The 22786-nt window shown below is 46.3% G+C and overlaps 1 protein-coding gene across 1 annotated transcript in view; it reads right to left on the reverse strand.

Annotated features, from left to right (window-relative positions):
- The window catches only part of LOC142495567 (gamma-glutamyl hydrolase-like), a 41157-nt gene extending 21978 nt beyond the window's left edge, over positions 1–19179 (reverse strand). The window contains exons 1-7 of the mRNA XM_075601206.1: positions 18446–19179; positions 6189–6311; positions 4061–4175; positions 2624–2674; positions 1978–2062; positions 1585–1723; positions 1149–1255 (exon numbers count right to left, since the gene is read on the reverse strand). Of these exons, the coding sequence (XP_075457321.1) occupies positions 1149–1255; positions 1585–1723; positions 1978–2062; positions 2624–2674; positions 4061–4175; positions 6189–6279 (588 nt within the window). The 5' untranslated portion in view covers positions 6280–6311; positions 18446–19179. The remainder of the gene's footprint in view (positions 1–1148; positions 1256–1584; positions 1724–1977; positions 2063–2623; positions 2675–4060; positions 4176–6188; positions 6312–18445) is intronic.
- Between the last annotated feature and the right edge of the window lie 3607 nt (positions 19180–22786).

Raw genomic sequence — 22786 nt, forward strand, 5'->3', positions numbered from 1 at the left:
TAAAGATTTTTACTTGAATAATTTCTTGGGCAGACTTCCATGACAGAAAATTATTTGATTATAAACTTAGTAAAAAAAATGATTTCGAAATGTAAAACTTTACAAAATGTTCTTGATTTTTGTAAAGCAAATGTATTGATGATATCATCAAATGATAATCTATAAAGTTTATTACTTTCTGTGCACAAAATGCTAAGCACAGAAAGCTTTGCTTGCCCCATAGTCGAGAGGAGGGGGGGGGGAGCATAGGTATGGTTGCCAGGTGGCTTCTCCAAAAATTCGGGACTCAATGGTGAAAGGTGCGTCATGTCCAGTATTACAGTACCTCATTTTTTTACTGGACAGTGTATCCAAATACAGAACAGTCCGGTTCAATACCGAACACCTGGCAACCCTAAGCATAGGAGGGGGTGAGGGGGAGAGAGAGGAAAGGGGGACAGGAAAAGAGAGGAAAAGGGGGACAGAAAATGAGGAGAAGGGCACAGGAAGAGAGAGGGGCCGGAAGGGAGAAAGGGGGAAGAGGAAAGGACAGAGGAGAAGAGGAAGGCAGAGGGGTATAAGAGAAAGAGATGGGCTTACAGCGCCCCCAATCAGGGGGGCGCGACTGATGGAAACTCTAGTGCTGAGGAATCCATGGGAAAGCAGCCAGTGGCCCTTGGAAAATGGGTGAAAGAAAACTGAAATTCAGGCAGTACAGTGCGAGCAAAAATAATTCACAAAGAGTCAGTCAATATTAAGAGCCTGCAGAGGGACAGAGGAAATTAACAGCCAGGAAGGAAACAAAGACAGGAACAGTCGTTCCACAAATAAAAAAAACATAATTAGAACATAGACAGTCAGGAAAGGGCTGTCAAAATGTCCCCACCATGCTCTTCACCCTTCGTTGTGAAAAAGCTCAGGCACATATAGCTATGATAATTAATCAAAGAAGAGCAGAGAGCAGCCAGAGACATTAAATGGAGAGAGAGGGAAAAGAGTGTGTTAGAAATAGAGACAGACAGGAGAGAGTTGGAGACTGGGCCAGATAGAACAGTCAGACACTTGGAAAGGTCTAATAGAAATACAGGAGATTACCAAGAGATAGAGAAGAGGCAGATAGGACAGAAAGACACAAATGTGAAGGCTGTCTCAACAACCAACCAGCTCACCTCTGCTGTGATCCCATAATGGTGGAAGTTTGCAGTCACTTTCTCTCTGCTCAAAGACTTCAGCATCTCCTGGGAAGCATTTTTGAACATCTTGCTAGAAAAGGCCTCTAAGACATGACAGACAAGAGAGACACGTTGTGGTAATGAAACCTTTGACTCATGTGTATCTCCCTCCAAAGTGTGACAATGATACAGACAGAAGGGACTTACAGCTAATGAAATTTGCCACACACTGACAGAAAGGACTTATTTATGGCCCATGGAGTCTGTCCCTCCCCACCAGACAGAATGGCCCAGATAGTAGGGATCGTCTATAATGCATAGAATCTGCTCCTCCAACCAAAGGATGACACTGAAAAGGGATGTGGGGCTCATGGAGTCTGTTCCTCCCCCAGCAGGGTGACATAGGCTTTTGACTGGTCCCCAAGCCATTTACCATCGGTCAGGTTGAGCGGCAGTGAGATGTTATTTGCAGGGGTCGGGCTTAGAAGATTCTCTCCAGATGTGAAGGCGGTGAGAAGCTGGAATCCTAAACACGTCCCCCAGACTGGGAAATAACGACCGGAGGAAGCAGCCTGAGAAATAAGAAGAGGAATAAGGGAGCAGAGGAGATGGGGAAAGGGACGTCGGGGAGGGGAAAGAAAGACAGAAGAACAAAGTAACGGATGAGCAGAAATTGGAATGGGAAGAATAGAAAAAGGAGAGACAGCCAGAAAGAAAGTATTCATAAGAGACATCTGAATGGTAGGCAGAGAGTGAAGATGAAGCATCAACATGCAAGGCAATATGTCAACACATTAAATGACTTTCCATCCACCACTCTCCTCACCTCAACAGCCAGCTGGTAAAATATTGTAGCTGTATGGGCAAAGCTGGATTTCTGGATATCAGCATCTCCCCCAGGGAACAGGACTCTAGAAGAGAAGAGAGATCACGAAATCAAAAAGACACCCAGAAATATCACCCTGAAATCAGGGCTGCTCTGAAATCAGTCAACATCAGAGAGAGCCTGAGGCATTATTAAATAGCACTCCAAAATCAGAGACACCCAACGAATCTTAGAGCCACTGATTTCACAAACTAGAAGTAGAGAGAAACTCCCCCAGAACAGCTGCACCCTCTGAGCTGAGAGACAGTGACAACAAACTGTCACCATTACAGAATCACAGCAGAGGCGAGCTGGGTGTTTTGAGAAATAAAATTAGTGACACCCCAAATTCACAGCCTAAAATCATAAGGAGACCATGAACGCCAAAACAGCCCACACTCAGACATGAAAACACAAACAGAAATTGAATAAACCACATACTCCCACTCAAAAACTAAAAACTATTTGAAATCAGAAAATTTGTCAAATCAGAAAGAATTTGAATTCAATTTCTTAAATTAGACACCTCAAAATCAAAAGAAAACCCTGAGACATTATAAAGAGACAGAAGTGAGATACTCTAACAAAACAGCAGCCCACAACTTACCCATTGATGGAATTGAACATCTTTAGATATTCAATTTCAGGCAAATTTAATCTGAAAGAAGGAACAGGTTATACAGGAATGTAGACATAAGTGCAAAAATCAATCACAGAGCTCACACAGAACATATATCTACACAGGTTACGTGCCCTCTGGTTGGGCACTTAGTGAAGCCAGTAGGGCCAGCGAGACACCCAACAATTGGGTTAGTCTCTCTCCATCTTCACTCGGGATCACTTACCAAGGGGCAAGAAGGAAGTAAAGGAGCCATGTGTGACATCCTAATGTCACTGGCTGAACTGCCACGGTTGGCTGCCATGATGAATTAGGCCACGCTTATAGTCCCTGAGACACGATGTCGCGGCAAAACAAATGTATTGAATCCGTCGCGTGCACTTATAGTAGGAGCGACACGACGGCGCAATGGCTTGGTCGCAAATGCTGGAAGTCAATTACATTTGATTTTTCAGCGACCGCAATGTCGCGGTCGCAAGGACTATAAGTGCGGCCTTACAGCCACGACTTGGCTGTCAACCAGAGGCAAGTCCAGGAAAGTCTCAAAATTGATTGAGACATCCTGTGATTGCTGGACTGTGGCAAGAAGAGAAGGGATGTAAAATCCATATACAGTAAGCAAAAAAATATTAATAAATACAGGCTGTCAGCAGGATACAACAGTATATAAACATGGGAGCATATGTATCTGTATCTTTGCATCAGTGGGTTAATGTGTGTGTCTTTGTATCAGTGGGTTCATGTACGTGTCTTTGCATCAGTGGGTTAATGTGCGTGTCTTCCTATCTGTGGGTTCATGTGTGTGTCTTTGTATCAGTGAGTTAATGAGTGTGTCTTTGTATCAGTGGGTTAATGTGTGTATCTTCCTATCTGTGGGTTAATGTGTGTGTCTTTGTATCGGTGGGTTAATGTGGTATGTCTTTGTATCGGTGGGTTAGTGTGTGTGTGTCTGTGTGTCTTTGTATCAGTGGGTTAAAGTGTGTGTCTGTGTGTCTTTGTATCAGTGGGTTAAAGTGTGCGTGCACCAGTGAATTTGTGTGGATTAGAGTATTGAGGGTCAGCAGCTAAAAGTGCCAGAGAGCACCATTAAAAATTGTTCTTACAAAATATGTGCCCTGTCTTACTGCCTTGCTGAAGGATTTGTTAGTTATGGGCCTTCCTTAGTCCCTACCTTGGCTTCACCACTGTATATACTGTACTGTATAGGCACATGATCACAAAGCAGCACAGGTACACGACACCTGCACAGCACATACTAAATCTAACATGCATCAGTTACCCCCCATAGAATTCTATATGATCACTCACTTAAGTTAGTTGAGATCTAACACAATACACCCCACCTTGAAACACACACACACAAGCGTTCTCACAAGTCCTCAATGAGCCATTGTTTTTGCGGTAGTGACTTCTGACCCTTCTCACCGGATCGGTACAACCCTACAGCCGGCTGACTCCAAGAATTTCACATACGAGTCTGCGATATAGGTTTTACCAAAGGAGAGCAGCGACTCATCAGTTACCTCCTGGGCTACGATCCCTGGGGACAGAAAGAGACCGAAAGAGACAAACACAAAAGCAGAGAGAGAGAGAGAGAGGGAGGGAGAGAGAGACGGGGGAAAGGAGTAGAGGGTGAGAAAGGAGTATGCAAGTTATATCTAATTCTTCCAGCACATTTTATTGCTGTTCTTCACTCCCCTTGGAAATAAATGCTTATAATATTATCCAGTGTGTGTGTTTGTTGGGGTTAAAAGGTGTCACTATTTTCGGCAATGGCTTTCCTTTTGTGCTGTATCCTGCCCATGGGGTAGCACACTTGGATATAACCTGGATCTACGTTGCAGGCTTTCTTGGTACTCGGAATTTATTTTATGACGACATCAAACCTGAGCTGAATTCTATGACCAACAATTGCTAGAGAAATTAAGATTGAATTAACTATTGGGGTATGTTTATGTGAGTTGATAGGCAGACCCCTCCCTTAATTGTTATTCATGTGTGCAGAGTATTTAAGACAGACAATCTAGGCTGTGAAGCCATATCCTGTGTAACATCAAAAGTGTCACATTTAAAGTGTGTGGCAGAGTTCATTTTGGAGTTGAAATTGGAGATGAAGATTTGAGGAAGATCTGGAATCTGCACAACAACTTTGCAACTGTGAGAACTTAACTTCGAAAAGCTGTGATTCTTTGTACTCTTGCTATCCTCCAGTACCTGGAAAGTCTCTCCTCCTACATCTCACTATGCCCTCCCTATTGCTTTTTCTGTTTACTCTTTCCTCACTCCTTTGTGAAAGTCTCTGTTCTCTCCAACTTCCCCACTCCACCATTATTTATACACCTCTCGCTCAACAACTTATTTACCCCTCAATAAAAAAACACTCACAAATCCTCACACCCTCTATCTACTCCTTCCTGCTGCTGGGGATCTCCCCTAAGCCTAAACCCAGACATACACACCTGATCTCACCCATACCTCCCTGCCATCTCTTCCCCTGTAAATGGTGTGGACCTTCTGATTTAATACTGACACCTTAAAACTCGCCCCACAAATCAAGCATCCCAACAGCCTGCACTCATTATTACTGTCCCACACCCACAGTCACTCCTACCACCCATTGTGGCCAAGCACTGCCATCTACAGTACAGCACTTATTCCCTCACCTGCTGTCTCTGTAAGTTCCCCATCAAACCTCTTAGATTGTAGGCTCTTCAGGGCAGGGATTTCCTTTCCTATTGTGTGATTTTGCTTCACTTATCATATTATTATAATTCCCTGTACTGTATTCTTTGTGAAGCGCTGAGTACACTTTTGGCGCTATATAAATAAAGATATACAATACAATCCGATTGCAGGACACCGTTTACTATGTATTCATACCCTTGAATGATTACTCTGTGTAATTGTGGACTGTTTATGTTGCAGTGTAATGTTATTTGTTATTGGGACTTTTTGAGCTGCCCTTTACAATATGTGTTCTCTCACGGCCATCCCATTGTCTGCATCTCATTAACTGATGTTCTTTTTACTGACACTTTCCCCACTGGGTGGCACTGTGTTTGATGTTGAAATAAGGCTTGTTTAGGCTAAGGCTAAATAACCAGATAACGATAGCTATGTGCCCAGATTCACTAAAATGTTAGCTAATAAGAAGTTCATGCGCATGTTATATCCAAACAGCCTTGTGATTTTATTAAATAATTCAATGTTTCAGTTAAACTGGAACCTTAATCAAGAAATCAGAGGGGAAACCTACCCCTGGTATATGTACAAACGCAGAGCACGGGACAGACCATCTCTGGAGTGCCTCTTGAAAGGCCATGGAGGGGAGCGCGGAGAGTAGTGAGTGGTTAGGGCACGCATGCGCAGAGCTGGGATCACGGAGCTACAAACACAGTTCTAATGTAACATGCCTTTTAGCCTTGAATCCAAAACCAGCACCCACATGTATGAATTAGACATAACATTATGTAATCTAGGACACTGTAAAAAAAAGCTACTGAATATTGTCATCTTAATAACCCATGACGTTGCTGGCAGCCTGGTTTCTCACCTATGATGGGCCTCTCGTTAATAATAAATGCACGAGGCAGGACCAAACCAAGGAGGGAGAGAAACAGGAGAGGAATCATGTGAGGAGACATCTTGTCACGTGTCTCTCTATTAACAGCAACTCCTAAAGAAAAATCAGAAAGTGCAAAGGAATTATCACAAGTTAATCAATATCTATATTTCTAACTATAATAAGACAAAGAATTGTTTATATATACATATATACACACACACACATACACATATATATACACACACACATATATATATATATATTTATATATATATATATACACACACATACACACACAACGGAGATGCGGTTGCGTGCAGAGACTCCGACGGCCGTTTCACCGCGAGGCTTCTTCCGGGAGTATCATAAATTAATTTAATTTGTTTATTTTGGGTTTATATATTTGTTTATACTTTGCAGCTTTTCTAATTAGGAGTTTAGCGGTTGGTGTTGTTTTATATATTTTTATTTTTTTCTGTGATAATAAAATTCATCACACACTCTCACTGCTCACACACTCTCACTCACATACGCATCCATATACACACACACATCCATATACACACACACACACACATACACATCCATATACACACACACATCCATATACACACACACACACACACACACATCCATATACACACACACATCCATATACACACACATATATATATACACACACACATATACACATACACACACACACATCTATATACACACACACACACACACACACACCTATACACACACACACACACACACATCCATTTACACACACACACACATCCATATACACACACACACACACATCCATATACACACACACATCCATATACACAAACACACACACATCCATATACACACACACACACACACACACATCCATATACACACACACACACACACATCCATATATACACACACACACACACCCACACCCATATATACACACACACACACATATATACACATACATATACACACACACACCCATATACACCCCCCCCCCATATACACACACACACACACACACACCCATGTACAAACACACAGTTTCTCTCCCATATATACATACACACACACACTCTCTCACTCTACACAGACGGGGGGGGGGTCAGAACAGAAGAAAGGCAGCGACCAGCCCCACCACCCGCTCCCCCCCTCCTCCCGTGCAGGCAGCGGGAGCGCCGGGGACAGCGGTGGGGAGAAGAAACCCCCCGCTACCACCTCCATGCAGGCAGCGGGAGCACCGGGCACGTGGGGGGGATCAGAGGTAAGCGGGAACCCGAGGGACATCCCCGCTCCCATCTCCTGCCCCGCGTGGTGAAGGGTGCTGCGGGGGGGGGGGGGAGGGTGATGATGCGCCGATGCTGCCGGGGGGGTGGCGGTTTTGGCCGGGGGGGAAAGGAACTCAGGCCTTTGGGAAACACTGTTCTAACTAATTTTTTTTGCGGTGGCCATTTTGTTTTTGCGCGACCCCGTTACTAACGCGGTGGTCTCGGGGTGGACCCCGAGGACCGCGTTATAACGGGGTTTACCTGTATATATATATATATATATATATATATATATATATATATATATATATATATATATATATATATATACATACAGTGTTCGACAAACCTATACATTTGCTCGCCCCGGGCGAATAGATTTAACATCGTGGCGAGCTCCTATTGGCACAAGCAGCACACGTGTGGTACTAGGTGGCGAGTAGATTTTTTTGTTCGGCGAGTAGATTTTTTGGTGATTTGTCGACCACTGTGTGTGTATATATATATATATATATATATATATATACATATATATATATATATATATATATATATATATATATACACACATACGCTCATATATAAATTTATTGTGCATACACATTTATTGTATACACAGGAACTTAAACAGGAAAGACCATATAGTGTAATTGTATATTTTCATACCATTCCTTTTCTGTAAGTACTGTGTAGTTTCTGTTATATTAAATGTAAAATGTAATAAGTCCTGTCTTTGGGCTCTAATTAAATTGTACCTTTGTGAAAAGATTAACCGTCTTTTCAAACACGTTTTGCTACATTGAGTTTCTGTGTTAATCACTGTCACGGGAGACCAGGACTATCACACCAGGGATCAACTCGCCCGACAAGAACACAAGAGTTTATAAAATGTATTTATTGGAAAAATGTTATCCACAACTGACATAAACAGACACACATTTACAACTGGGAAAAACTGGGGTTATCCTACTGTATAGTCCTAGGCACAGTGACCCCCCCTAGAGAGATTTTCCCTGATCTTCCCCCACAGGATGTCTTCTAGACTGGACTCCAGGCCTGGTAATAGCACTGGAATCCTCTCAGCAAAGCACTAGACCTGAAACTGAGTCTGTGGCTCCTTCAGCCAAGTACAACTCACAGCTTCTTAAGACTCTCTAGGGGTCTCCCTCTTCATCTTTTTATGCACCCTGGCTCAACATGGTTACATGCAAAAAGTGTTGAGGCCGGGTGTTATCAATATGTCCCAACCCCTGATTGGTAAGTTGAAATGCAACATAACTTTGGTTACATGAAAACTGTTGCAAGGAAAGGTCCCAGACAACCTTTGCAACATTTCTCCTGAAAACCAATGTAACCTCTGGTCCCTGAAGTGCTGGAACCAGGCTAAGACATAGATATTCATACACAGGTAGGGATATGGAACCAGGCTAAGACATAGATATTCATACACAGGTAGGGATAATAAAGGGCTTGACCTTTATTAAAAGTAATCACACTGAGACTTCCGGTGACGTCACCAGGGATGGTTGGGTGAATGAGGAGCTCCGTGGACCCGAACGCATAAAACATTAAAAAAGGCACCTAAAAGCGCGAATTTCCCCCTCATTTTACCTCTAAACAGAGGTAAACGCTTCCCAGAATGACCACAAAGGGAAAGAAACAGGCAGCTCACGGAGTATCAAACTACTTCTCACCGCACCAGAAGAAAGCGGAGGAGCCGGCTAAGAGGCAAGATGGCGGCGGAGCACGAGGCCCGCCGACCCCCTCGTGTGCCAGAGACCAGGAGAGCGACCACCCGGAGGCAAGAGAGCCCTTAACAAGGGACTATATGGAGGAACTCTTCGTCTCAATGCACGAAAAGCTGCATCTGTCCCTACAAACGGACATTAAAGAAGCAGTGCGGGACATTAGGGAATAAATCGCCTCTCTAACAGCCAGGGCGGCTGAAACAGAAACCAAGGTGGAGGGAGCTCTGAGACGACAGACGGCGATGGAGGAGGAAATTACCCGCCTGAAGGAGGAAATCGAGGCCTTAAGGGAGAACCAAGAAGAGCAAGAAAATAGGGACAGGCGTCAAAACATCCGAATAAGGAATGTCCCCGAAACAGTCTCCCCAATGCAAATAAAGGCATACCTCCTGGAACTGTTTGCAATGATTTGTGCAGATATACCAGAGAGAGATCTCAAAATCGATAGGGCCCACCGAGCCCTGGGGCCCAAATCGGATGACCCCAGGAGAAGACGGGACATAATCGTGAAGCTACATAGCTATTCCACCAAAGAAAGACTCCTAATAGCCAGTCGCGAGATAGAGCCCCTCACCTTCCAGGATGAAACCATCCAACTGTATAGCGATCTCTCGCGAATGACGGTGCTGCGACGCAAGGAGCTGAAACCCCTAACATCCCTCCTGCGAGAGAAGGATGTGAAATATCGATGGGGCTTCCCGTTTAAACTCGTTGTGAACAAGGGGGGAAGGTTATTCACGATGAAGCACCCCGAGGACATGCTGCCGTTTGCCCAAGCGCTAGGCCTAACCCCCCCTCTGTCCTGGATGTCGGCCCCCCCACACCGGGGGCGCGAGGAAAAGAGAGACGGCCCTGCTCGAGCATCCGAGAGGATTGCCGCCCTCCAGCAGAAGACAACAAAAGACAAATAAATAAAAAAATATTGGACTTACCCCAGGCTCCCTGGACGGAAGAGCTGCGGAGATCAGCCCCCATTCCGGGGACGGAGCTTCACTGCGACTTCCCCAGAGGACGGATGCCACATGGACCGCTTAGCAGATCCCTTCCCGTGAGACGAGGAGCCGCTGCGCGATCTTCCGAGCCCGCCGTGCAACCCGAGGAATCCCCCGGCAGGACATCTCGCCGGATGGCAAGAACAACTACCTAGTTCCTGACCTGCGACCGCGGCTCCCCGGCTGGGGACATGCCTGAGGAACACTGACCCCGAAGAGCAACGGAACCAGTGGGTGCCCAGCTCTGTCGATCGAGAGACGGTGGAGGGTTTGTGGGGACTTTGGGGGGGTGGCGGGAGGGTTTTTTCTATAGCTATTGAGTGATACGGGTTCGTACAGTCACGCTACCCTCCCTCTGCCCCCCCGAACAACCCCCCCCCACCCATGGGGAAGCCCCCCGAATAAATATAGCGAACCACAAGGGATAGTCTATACTCTCCCGCTACCCCCCCCCCCCCCCGGCTAAGAGGAGGGCGCGTAAAGCAAATAACGGGAAGCTCCACGCACAAAGGGGCACAAGTCAAAGTATACCACTCTAAACATAGAGACACGACACATGGAGAAAAGATCAGACGTTTAGGGCACTAGGCCCCACTGGGTTGGGAACTGAACACATACACACTAACGTAAAGTTGTATAAAGCAATGTGACCCCAGCCGGGGATTGTCGGGAGTTTCCAACACGGTTGATTACTATCCTCTGAGTATGTAATCCCCTAGCACTGACATGTGGACATAATGTGTTATGGAACTGGGCTTCGCCCACTAGCCTTCACCAACTCACACAAACAGGCAACCCCCCCCCCCTCCTCTCCCCCCCTCCTTTCCCCCCCCCCCCCCTTCCTCTCCCATCCACCCCCCCTCCCACCCCTCCCCTTCCTCTCCCATCCCCCCCTCTTCCCACCTTCCCCCCCCCACAGCCTCCCCCCTCCCCCCCCAATGGCTCCCCTCGAAGCGCTCAGGGAAAGAGTCCAATGTGGATAAACCACAGTACACACTGAAGGTACACACGTAATTGTAATACGGCGAGCGACACCCGCTGGACAAACCAAAGATTACCGGCACCGTTGTTCCAATTTGAAATATAAGTTATATGTGGTATCGTGACCCCAAGGGGGGAATGCTGAAAGTTCCCAGCGCTACTGTTATCGGTTTCATGGTTATATAACCCCCACGTGTTGATATTGAGATATAATATGTTATATGACTGCCTCCCACTGACTAACACAAAGATGCACCCCTCCCTCCCCCTTTCCCCCCCTCCTCCACCCCCCCCCCGCCCCTCCCCTTCCCCCCTACCCCCCCCCCTTCCCTGCCCCTTCCCCTTCCCCCCCTCCCTGCCCCTTCCCCCCCTCCCTCCCCCCCCCCTTACCTGCACTGGTGCTCCAAGATGAAACATAAGCTATATGTGTAATGAAACCCCCAAGGGGGTACGCTGAATGTTCTCAGCACTGCTAATTCTGGTTTCCTATTAGTATAACCCCCTGATCTGAAATGTTGTCATAATATGCACACAAACATACATCAACCCCCTCCCCCCCCGCTTCCCCCCCCTCTCCTTACCCTCGCTTCCCCCCCTCCCCTTACCCCCCTCCCCCCCTTCCCCCCCTCCCCTTACCCCTCTCCACCCGCTTTCCCCCCCCTCCCCTTACCCCTCTCCCCCCCTCCCCTTACCCCTCTCCCCACCCCTCTCCCCCCCTCCCCTTACCCCTCTCCCCACCCCTCTCCCCCCCTCCCCTTACCCCTCTCCCCCCCCCCGCTTCCTCCCCCTCTCTCCTCCCGCTTCCCCCCCTCCCCTTACCCCTCTCCCCCCTCTCCCCTTCCCTCTCCCCCCCTCCCCTTACCCCTCTCCCCCCCCCCGCTTCCTCCCCCTCTCTCCTCCCGCTTCCCCCCCTCCCCTTACCCCTCTCCCCCCTCTCCCCTTACCCCTCTCCCCCCCTCTCTCCCCCTGTCTCCCCCCCCTCCTCCTCCCCCCTCCCCCCCTTTTACCAGCACGGGTGCTCCAAGTTGAAACATAAGTTATATGTGCACTGTTACCCCAAAGAGGGTATGTTGAAAGTTATCGGCATTGTTGATTCTGGTTCCCGGCCCACATAACCCCTCTGTGTTGATATGTTGTTATAATATGATATGAGGCCTCCCCCGGCCAATTTACATAAACATGCTCCCCCCCCTCCCCTCTTTTTCTCTCCCCCCCCCTCCACTACTCCCCCCCCTCCACTACTCCCCCCCACCCCCTACCTTTTATCTCAATTGCCTCCCATAAGAAAAAAATTAAGGCAAAAATAATAAAAGATCTGACAGAGAAAATAACTAATTTGGAACAACAACATAAAATTAACCCATCTAAAAGAATCTATAAAGCGCTGACCACCACTAGAAATGAATTAAAAAATATCCAACTTGAAAGAGTGGGAAAAGCCCTCAAATGGACAAACCAGAGATACTACGACAAGGGTAACAAGACCGATAGACTGTTAGCCTCTAAACTAAGAGGCGTACAAAAAAGATCCCAGATCACGGCGATTAGAAATGGGTCTGGCGAGGTGCTATACAATGAGAAGAAAATAGCGGACGAATTCACTAAATTTTATACTAAACTTTACAATTTGAAGACGCAGAAAGGTGCCTCAGAGTCGGCAAGGGCGGAAGCAATCTCAAGCTACCTGGCTGACTGTGATCTCCCCACGCTGACGGAGGAAGAAAATTCCCACCTCAACTCCAAAATCACTAAAGAAGAACTGATATCCGCGGTAAAGGCCTCTAAAATATCCAAAGCACCAGGCCCGGACGGCTTCTCCAATACCTATTACAAAAGGTTTCTCCCCATCTTAACCACACACATGCTGAGTCTGTTCAATTCATTCCTGGAAGGGAACTCTATCCCTTCATCAATGTCCCTAGCTAACCTGGCCATTATTCATAAAGAAGGGAAAGACCCAACACAATGTGGGAGCTACAGACCCATTTCACTTCTAAATAATGATCTGAAACTATATAGAAAAATCCTGGCGAATAGGCTGAACCCTATTTTGCCAAGATTAATAAACATCGACCAGGTAGGGTTCGTCATGGGGCGTCAAGCCTCAGACAATACCAGAAAGATTTTTAACATTATTGAACACGTCCATCTTACAAACTCCAAGGCAATGCTATTAAGTTTAGATGCAGAGAAGGCATTTGATAGAATTGATTGGCTTTTCCTTACCAAAACGTTAGAGAAATTCGGCTTCAAAGACACATACCTAGAAGGAGTCCAAGCGCTGTACCAGAATCCATCAGCAATTGTAAAATTGTCAGGAGGAAACTCAGAGAGATTCCAAATAAGAAATGGTACAAGACAGGGTTGCTCCTTGTCCCCCCTCCTCTTTGCTCTCACCATAGAACCTTTGGCGGCTAAAATTCGAAATAACATAAATATCCAGGGCATAACGATTGGAAAAACAAACTACAAAATTTCCCGGTTCGCCGATGATATTATTCTAACGCTAACCAGGCCTCAAACCTCCCTTCCTAATCTCCAAAAGGAGCTTGAGGATTTTGGGGGTATATCGGGATACAAAATTAATAGTGATAAATCAGAGGCCCTAAATCTCAGCCTAACAGAGCCAGAAGTGAAACTAATTAAAATAAATTTTGCATACAAATGGAGCCCTTCATACATCAAATACCTGGGAGTGAATGTATCAAGGGACTACCAGTCACTATATCAGTGTAAGTACCCAGCTCTCTTTGATAAAATCAAAAAGGATTTGAGCAAATGGGAAGATTATCAGATATCGTGGATCGGAAGGATGATATCTCTAAAAATGAACATACTCCCAAGATTATTGTATTTTTTTCAAACCCTCCCGGTTCATGTCCCCAGCTCAGAGCTTAAAAACATCCAAAACAGGATGTTCCATTTCATTTGGCAAGGCAAAAGACCCAGAGTAGCCCGATCAGTCCTGTTGTCACCACGGGGGAGAGGGGCATGGGGGTCCCAGATATCCAAAAATATTATCAGGCTGCTCAACTTAAGCAAGCGGTACTATGGAATGCAGATTCGACCCAAAGATGTTGGCTCCAAATAGAAGCATACTATGCTAAAATGCCTTCTCTGCCAGCATGCCTATGGAGTATGGAAAGAGGAGATATGCCACCGCAAAAATTTTAATTAAGAACGGCAAGACACACATGGGAAGTCTGGCTAAAAACTAAACTCAAATACAAGCTCGCCTCTACTGGCTCACAATTTACACCAATATTTGATAATCCTAAATTCCCCCCAGGGTGCGCATCAAAACAGTTTGACCAATTAAAGTCAAAAGGAATAAAGACACTGATGGATATATTGAGTCTTGGAGGTCTCCTAAGCTACCGGGACTTGAAAGCAAAATATAAGATACTGAATCTGGATGCGTATAAGTACCTACAAATTAGACATTTCGCCCAAAAGGTTTCTCCAAACCCGGAATTCCCATTTCCCACTAGATTCGAGAGACTATGCAAGTCTGACTCAGATCAAAGGGGACTAATCTCCAAGATCTATTCGGAAATGGAAACAAGGGAGGGACCTCCTCAACATGATTACATGCTTAAATGGGCCGCCGACCTGAATATAACCATTGAGGAAGATTGGGAAGAAATCTGGGGAGTGGCCGCTGAGACATCTATTTGCACCACCACAAAGGAAAACGTTTATAAAATACTCTTCTATTGGTAACTCTTGCCAGTGAGATTAAAACAAATCTACCCTCTGGCATCGGACCTGTGCTGGAGAGGCTGTGGCCAAAGGGGAGACATGGCCCATATATGGTGGACATGTCCAGAAATTAAGAAATACTGGACTACGGTCCAAAATTTAATAAAAGAGGTCACAGACCTCGAGCTACCAATTGAGCCACTGACCTACCTACTGGCCAGACCAACTGAGGAAATTGGTCGACCAACTAGGAAATTGATCTCCTTTATCCTCACAGCGGCGAGATGTGATGTAGCGTCTTCCTGGAAGAAGGTAGCCCCCCCCCCCCCCACTAAGGGAATGATAAAAAAAAGAATCAACGAAGTGATGCTTATGGAAAAGCTTACAGCCTATCTAAAGCAAAAAACTAAACCATTCGAAAGGGTTTGGGAACCGTGGCTGACACTATAGGACAAGGACCCCCCCCCCCCCCCCCGGTCAAAACGAGAATCACCCCATAGAGGACTATTAGCCCTAATAACTGGGACGCAGGTCGCACAGAATAAGATATACTCCCTCCCCCGCCCCATCCCTTTCCCCCCCCCCTCTCATCTTCTCCCTACTTTGGAACTATACTACACTTCCCCCTCTTTGGGAAGTGCTCCTTATGGGCAAGTTGCCTTGCCCCTCTTCCACAAAACTTGAAAATGGTGTAATGTATTGGGATGTAAATGTTGACACTTGCATATATGTAACTGTGTATCTACCCAATAAAAATGTTTGGAAAAAAAAAAAAGAAGAAAGTAATCACACACCCCTACCGTCACAATCACATCTTGTTCCTAGTAAACAGGAGACCAAGGACTCCTGAGGGAGGTGAGTCAGCTGCATAGCTGGATGTTATTAATCCCTTTCACGTGCACACAGGTAGGTGCGTCGTGACATCAGGATTTGTGTGCGCATGCGTGCGTATATATATATATATATATATATATATATATATATATATATATGTATATGTATATATATATATATATATATATACTATACTGTGGAGGGTTTTTGGCACTTTTTTTACCCACCATAACCTTAATAAGTGCGGCGTCTCTAGAATACCAACGTGGGGTTCAGCCGAAGTTCCTGTCGGGATCGGTGCGGTGAGAGGTGGCACATATCTCCAAGTGGTCACACTGAAGCTAATTATAGCTTACATGCTGTTTTATATTGGCAACACTGTAAGTGTGCATTTTAAGGAGTTTTTTTTATAAATTGTTTGAACCATATGATCTGTGCTATGTGCGTACATTTCTTTCTTGCTGAGGTCGCATTCCCCAAGTGAAGGAGCAGCTCTGCATTACCGATGTCCACAGTCTACCTTTGTTACCTCTGCTTGAATACCGTTACCTTCTTGTGAGTAGGCTGTACGTAGGGGCCAAGATTCACCAGGGATTATCCATTTATATTTGTTACATCTGCACTTAGATTGTTTTTTTCGTGTGTTTTTATCCCCCATGCTCCCCCTGGATTGTGAGAAAACAGTTCTACATTTTGGGGAAGAGTGAAGACAACCCCACCGGAGGGTAGAAGCAGGGGGGGTAAAACACTTTTATATTGATATTGCACCTGTTACACTTGTTAATATTTGCACTATTTTCACTATTTTATTAGCATTAGTAAGCACTGTTTAGGGTGTTAGCGCCTTTTATATTCACCATATATTGCACATTATTTTGTAACCTTGCCATGAACTATCCCAACAAGACATAATGTGTTAACTTATGTGGTTTCAATACTGAATAGCTGTATCTCCATACTATATCACTCACTCTAAACCTTTTGTGACTGATATCCAGTGTTGTCTTTTAATTGTGTTGGCAAGCTTTATATAGAGAGACACTAGCCCAGTCTCTAATTGTGTCCCTACTGAAGGGATATAGTGACAGATTATTTGCTGTCTCACTACCTCTCTTAGGACTGCGTATTCTGGAAGCCAGAGGGTCACGTGGTGATGACTTAGCTCAGATAGTGTCAACTCGCCCTCTTTTCCAAGCACAACAAGGTCTGTTTCTTTTCTTACTTTATTTTGGAGAAAGCAGGTAAAAACAGTTTCTTGTGTAGAGGTGTAGGTCTAAATCTCTGTGTGTGCTTAGTAGTAAAGGGAGGTGAAAAGATAATCCTGCAGCACCATTACAGGGGTTACAGCGAGGTACTCACGAGTCCAGGGAAATGGTGGAAAGGAAATGGCAATGTATGCTGGGTAGTAAGATAGTCTGGGGACAGACCATCTGTGGGCAGAGCAGAGGGGGAGAAAGCAGACTAGCCCATTTGAGAGAAAGGCTGGGGCTGCCATGGCAACTCACAGGAGTGTCTGGGGAAGCTACAACATGTAGCAATAATGTTGCATCTTTAATGCAGCAAGCTGTTGGGAGAGGGGAAATGGCACTGTATTTATCACACAAGCACTGAGTTTGTGTACAGAACCAAACACATACAGCTGGCACTAATAAGCGGACAAGCAGGGCTGCGATGAAAAAGGGGGGGGGGTGAAACAGAAGTGTAGACAGGGGTATACCTGTTCCATGACACTGCGCATCTAAGACACATTGGAGGAATATATAGGGTTACACTTTTGATATTTATATCTCCCCAATATATCACATTGAGTACAAGCGTCTCTCTCAATTATCTACATTTAGAGGGTATTACACCTCCCTTGTCATCCAGTAGATAAACTTGCACAGTCTAGCTCCCTGTACTGTGATTAATTGTGGTGGAGTTTCTTTACTCAGGGAGTATTAACCCCTATGTAGGGAATAAGATTATCTCCTCACATATATGAGTACTCCCCCATTTTTAGTCACACTACACTGCCGATATTTTAATTTCCTTGTATATATTCCACACCCAGTGTGTTCTTTTGCAGATATTAATAAATGATTTTTTGTTTTCTCTACTCACTATGACTGGTTATATAGGATACTATCCTGGATCACTGTTATCCTAGTAATAATTACTTCACATGAGTGCAATTGTGAGGGATTCTCGTGGGGATAGGATTTTCTTCAATCCTTACCTCTCATGTGTGTATATTGTACTGTTTATCGGTGCTGCATAGCATTAGGTACTAGTCCCCTACCCTATTAGGGTAATCACACTATATACATACAGTATATTGGGAGTGGTCCGGTTGAAGACCCTTATATATTCAAGGGACTTGTTCATTCTGATGCGCTGGCATTCTACAAAATTAAAAAAATAGATTTTTTTTGCTAAAGTTTATTTGTATTGATGCTTTATATAGAATACTTCAGGTTTCACAGATAAATACTGCATCTCGCTGCTCTAGTTAGCGGCACGTTAAGGGAAGAGCCCTAACTGAATTAATAACGTTGCATCTTGCATAAGTATTTTTCTGGGGTTGGAAACCACTGGAGCAGCACACTGAAGTTATGGATTAGGATGAAAAGGGAAAGCAAAGAGGGATTTGTAACAGGAAAGTTGTTTAATAATATGTTTCTAGGAGCGAGAGTTAAATTAATTAGGAGAAATGGAAGTTGAACGCTTACCTTATAGGATTTGGAGCAGAGGTGTTTGATCTCTGAAGTAGATGAGCAGGAAGTTATTTTCTTGCTTGATTCACTGCAGCCCTTGGGAGGAGTTCAGAGAATCTGGGTGAAAGAGGAAGGATTTATTTCTGCTGACAATAGATAGGCAGCACAGGGAAGTGAAGAGTGTGAAAATAATCATTAACCCATTGCTCATCTCCCATCCCTCTGAAAAGTTACAGATGCAAAGGGACAGAGACAAGGGACAGTGGGAAAGACGAACAGGAAAAAGTGACAGTGCATGGCAGAAATGGAAGAGAGAAGAGGGACACGGATAGAGAAAAAGTGACAGTGTTTGGCAGAAATGGGAGAGAGAGAAGTGGGACACGGATAGAGAAAAGTTGACAGTGCGTGGCAGAAGTGGGAGAGAGAAGAGGGACACGGATAGAGAAAAAGTGACAGTGTGTGGCAGAAATGGGAGAGAGAGAAGTGGGACACGGACAGAGAAAAAGTGACAGTGCGTGGCAGAAGTGGGAGAGAGAAGAGGGACACGGATAGAGGAAAAGTGACAGTGCGTGGCAGAAATGGGAGAGAGAGAAGTGGGACACGGACAGAGAAAAAGTGACAGTGCGTGGCAGAAGTGGGAGAGAGAAGAGGGACACGGATAGAGGAAAAGTGACAGTGCGTGGCAGAAGTGGGAGAGAGAAGAGGGACACGGATAGAGAAAAAGTGACAGTGCGTGGCAGAAGTGGGAGAGAGAAGAGGGACACGGATAGAGAAAAAGTGACAGTGCGTGGCAGAAATGGAACAGAGAGAAGAGGGACAAGAATAAATAAAAAGTGCTGTCGCAATGAGCCTTGGGACACAGATAAGGGACAGTCACAAGTGAGAGCCACCAAAACAAAGGCTGTGACTAACAAAATAAACAAGTCACTGAGGGAAGGCGCTCATGGGATGGAGATGGGACAGTGTGTCGCACATTATTATAAAATGAGTAATACAGGGAGAAGGAACAAACGGGACTAAGGCATAGAAAAGGTTCAGTGGCAGGGGGGGTGGGGGGGAGGGGCAGCGTGAAATGGTACATATAAAGGTTAAGCCCGCTAACTAGCCATCTCAGGGCTGCAAAATTGCTGCCAGCCTGGTAATAGTTGAGCCAAAATAGAGATCTGTGTTTCCGTGTACTCAGCAACAGTTATTATGGGATCTTTATTGCGTTTCCAAACTGTATCTGGGTTGCTCAGTGTACACCTGGGTCAGTAACAATGGCTGTGAATGAATCAGAGTCCTAGCGTTTGTGTGGGGCCAGGTGCAGTGCTTATGGACAATGATGAGCTGGGGAAGGACGAGCCCACCTGCTGGGAGAGTCCACACTCCAACAGCGGAGCATTGCTCTCCCGGCAGCAAGGCGTCTCTCTGCGGGAGGTATGGAGCTGAAATTGGGAAATAGCGCTGGAGTCCTAGCCCCGTTGGCGTGGATCCCATTGGTGAATCAATTTTCCACCCTCCCAAGTCTCTTGGGACTGTCCTTAGGCACTTGCTGCACCAACAGCCCTGATTGCTCCAGACACAACTCCCGGCTCCTGATTGGCTCAGCACAGGAAAGGTTTCCACGTTTCCAAATGGAGGCCTGGAAACTGTAGAAGCCAATGGGCAGAGCTCCACAGTTGAGCCACTTGCTTATGGTTGGTATCAGTGTCTAAAGACCAACGGTAGCGTGAACTGTGTGTAACACACTTCCCCCCGGCCCCCCAATCGCAGATAGGGACCATGTGGGGAAATCTACATGCATTACCCGGTGTGTTGCAATACCGATCAGGCTCACAGGAGGCTTGAGCCTCCGCTGATGGGAACCTGGGGTGTATCCTGGAACGTACTTACATAAACAGCGCCTCCACCTGTGCTGGATTCTAGTATGTAGAATGACCCCTGGCACAGGACTCACATACAGTAACCATATACACTGGAGTATATATAAACAGTTTACTGTATATGCAGAACAACAGAACACAACAATAACACACACATTAGTGTCAGCCTGTAACACTGGGCCTCCTAGGCCGTAACCCCACACCATATATCAGAGTCCCAAGTGTCCCCATCCCACCCAAGTGTGAGACAGCGCTGCCCACCAAGTTGAGATGAGGTTGGTGCTCTTGGTGTATGATGCAGGTACCTGCCTGGTGTGTCCACACCTGGACGCTCAGATGATCTGGACTGGAGATCCCTTGATCTAGAAGGGTGATCCCACGTCGTGATCCTCTGTGCTGGTATCGCACAGTAGGCGGATACATCCCAAGATAGTCTCTTATCCTGAGTGGAGTCTGATCCCAGACACAATAACCAGGGTTGCTCCTCAGATGAACTGTGTCCCTGAACTAGCACATAACTAAAGGGGCAAAGTACCTAACGGAGGGGTCCTTCCCTAGAGCAGTCACAATCTAGGATGAGTCAGGGCCTAGCTGGGGTCTAGGGGGTAACCTGGCCTAGTGCAGGAACCACTTGCTCCCTGCACATACAACCTCCCCCTACCTTGCCCCAGCACCGACTAACTTCCTGACTCCAGCGCGCAACAATGTATCCCCTTTGCAGCAGGAGAATCTGTAAGCGATATTGGCTGTAATGCAGCAGGTGATATGGGTGAAAAGGCATCCCCAGAGGCTTCTGGGTAATGTAGTTCCTTTAGAGCCTATACTCTATTGGCACCACATGCGCTATCTTTACTGCGCATGCGCGATCCTGTAATGGCCACCGCTGCTTGCAACTGCGCATGCGCAAACTTGTAATGGCCATCGCTAACTTTCGGGTAGGCCCTGCACTGTGACTCGCCGCATCTGCGCGAACCTCGCGCAAACTGCAACATGCCCGCCAGACACCTTCTGCGCATGCGCGACACTCAGCTCATGCGCGAGCACAGTGAACATGGCGGGCCCTACTGCTGGGAGCCGTCGGTGACATGATCAACCCCCCGCAGCTCCCCAACATGCCACGGGGGTCCCCGCTACTGAGCGCAGGTAAGGGGGCCCAGGGGGAACCCTGCTACATGTGGAACCAGAGGCAGTCATCCCTGGTTACTGGGATTGTCGGATCTAGGCAGCGCCGTGCCCCTAGCGAGCTTAGTCTCCCCGTAACCCATTGTTAACCCCCCCCAAAAAACAATACATAAGTACGTGTGTACTGTAGGGTTGCCACGCTTACGTTTTTATAATACGGGTCACTGAAATCCAGAAAGAAAATGTTCCCTGTTTTAGTGACAAAAACGCACACCGTTTCACTCTCCCCAACCATTCATCTCTCATCAATTTTACACCCCGCCCTCCGCCTCCCACTCCACCTCTCAGCCCTCCATCCATCTCTCATTCCCTCTCCTTGCCGAAAATGCCCAGTCGGAATCTACAGCTCATACATGTGGAGTGGAGCCGTCCTGGTGGCAGACAGTGGAAAGTTCTAATTGACTGCTGTGGCGGGCTCCACTCCCTGCCCTCTTCTGCTGCAACCCGCCGACATCCTTCTCCCATCACTGCAGGTGCCCATAATTTGTCCCGTTGCCCCATGAAATACGGGACAGACCTTTCAGGGACAATTCATTGAAGATGAAAAAAAAAAGGGGGGGGGGGAAAGGAGGGATGACAATCCTGTATATATGGGACATCTGGCAACCCTATGGTACTGGAGCCCTCAAACATGAAATGCACAGTGTTGGAGCCTTAAGGGCTCTTTCACGCTGCGAGCAATTGATCAAAACAAGTAAAGGAAATTGCTGTGTCCAAGTTGCGCGCGCATGTGAGCGTGCAGAGGCGCGATGCTTGATGACACATTTTTGTATTTGTCGCGCTTGCATTGGTCACGTGCGCGATTTCAGCCAATGAGTGTGAACCGCTCACATGACATCACTACCACCCCCCACGTGCACAACTAGCTGTCCAGGAATCGCCCAGCGACTGACGTCACGGCGCTCGAGCACGCTCCCACCCTGGACGAGGCCCAAGAAATAGAAGAGCAGTCCTTCAAGGATTGATGACATAATAGTGGTGGTACAATAGTAGCAGCTATGCATTACCAATGATATTGTGATGGTGTCACTTCAAGGGGGGGTTGTAAGTTAGGGGTATATAAGCATCACTTGATTTGGGTTTGTATTACCTTGACAAAGGTTCGTTTGTCAGGACAAAAACATAAATGGGTGAACACATTACTACAACTGCATCAATACCTGGAGTGCGTCTAATCTATGCACTATGGATCGCCAGAGAGGGGACAGTGACAGAAAAGCGACGGCCACTGTAGAAAGAAGCAGAGGAGACAGAGGAGAGGGGCAAAGGGTAGCAAAGGGAGAGGCATGTATAGCCAACCCTGAAAGGA

The sequence above is a fragment of the Ascaphus truei genome, chromosome 5, assembly GCF_040206685.1.
Source record: "Ascaphus truei isolate aAscTru1 chromosome 5, aAscTru1.hap1, whole genome shotgun sequence".
NCBI classification, from domain to species: domain Eukaryota; kingdom Metazoa; phylum Chordata; class Amphibia; order Anura; family Ascaphidae; genus Ascaphus; species Ascaphus truei.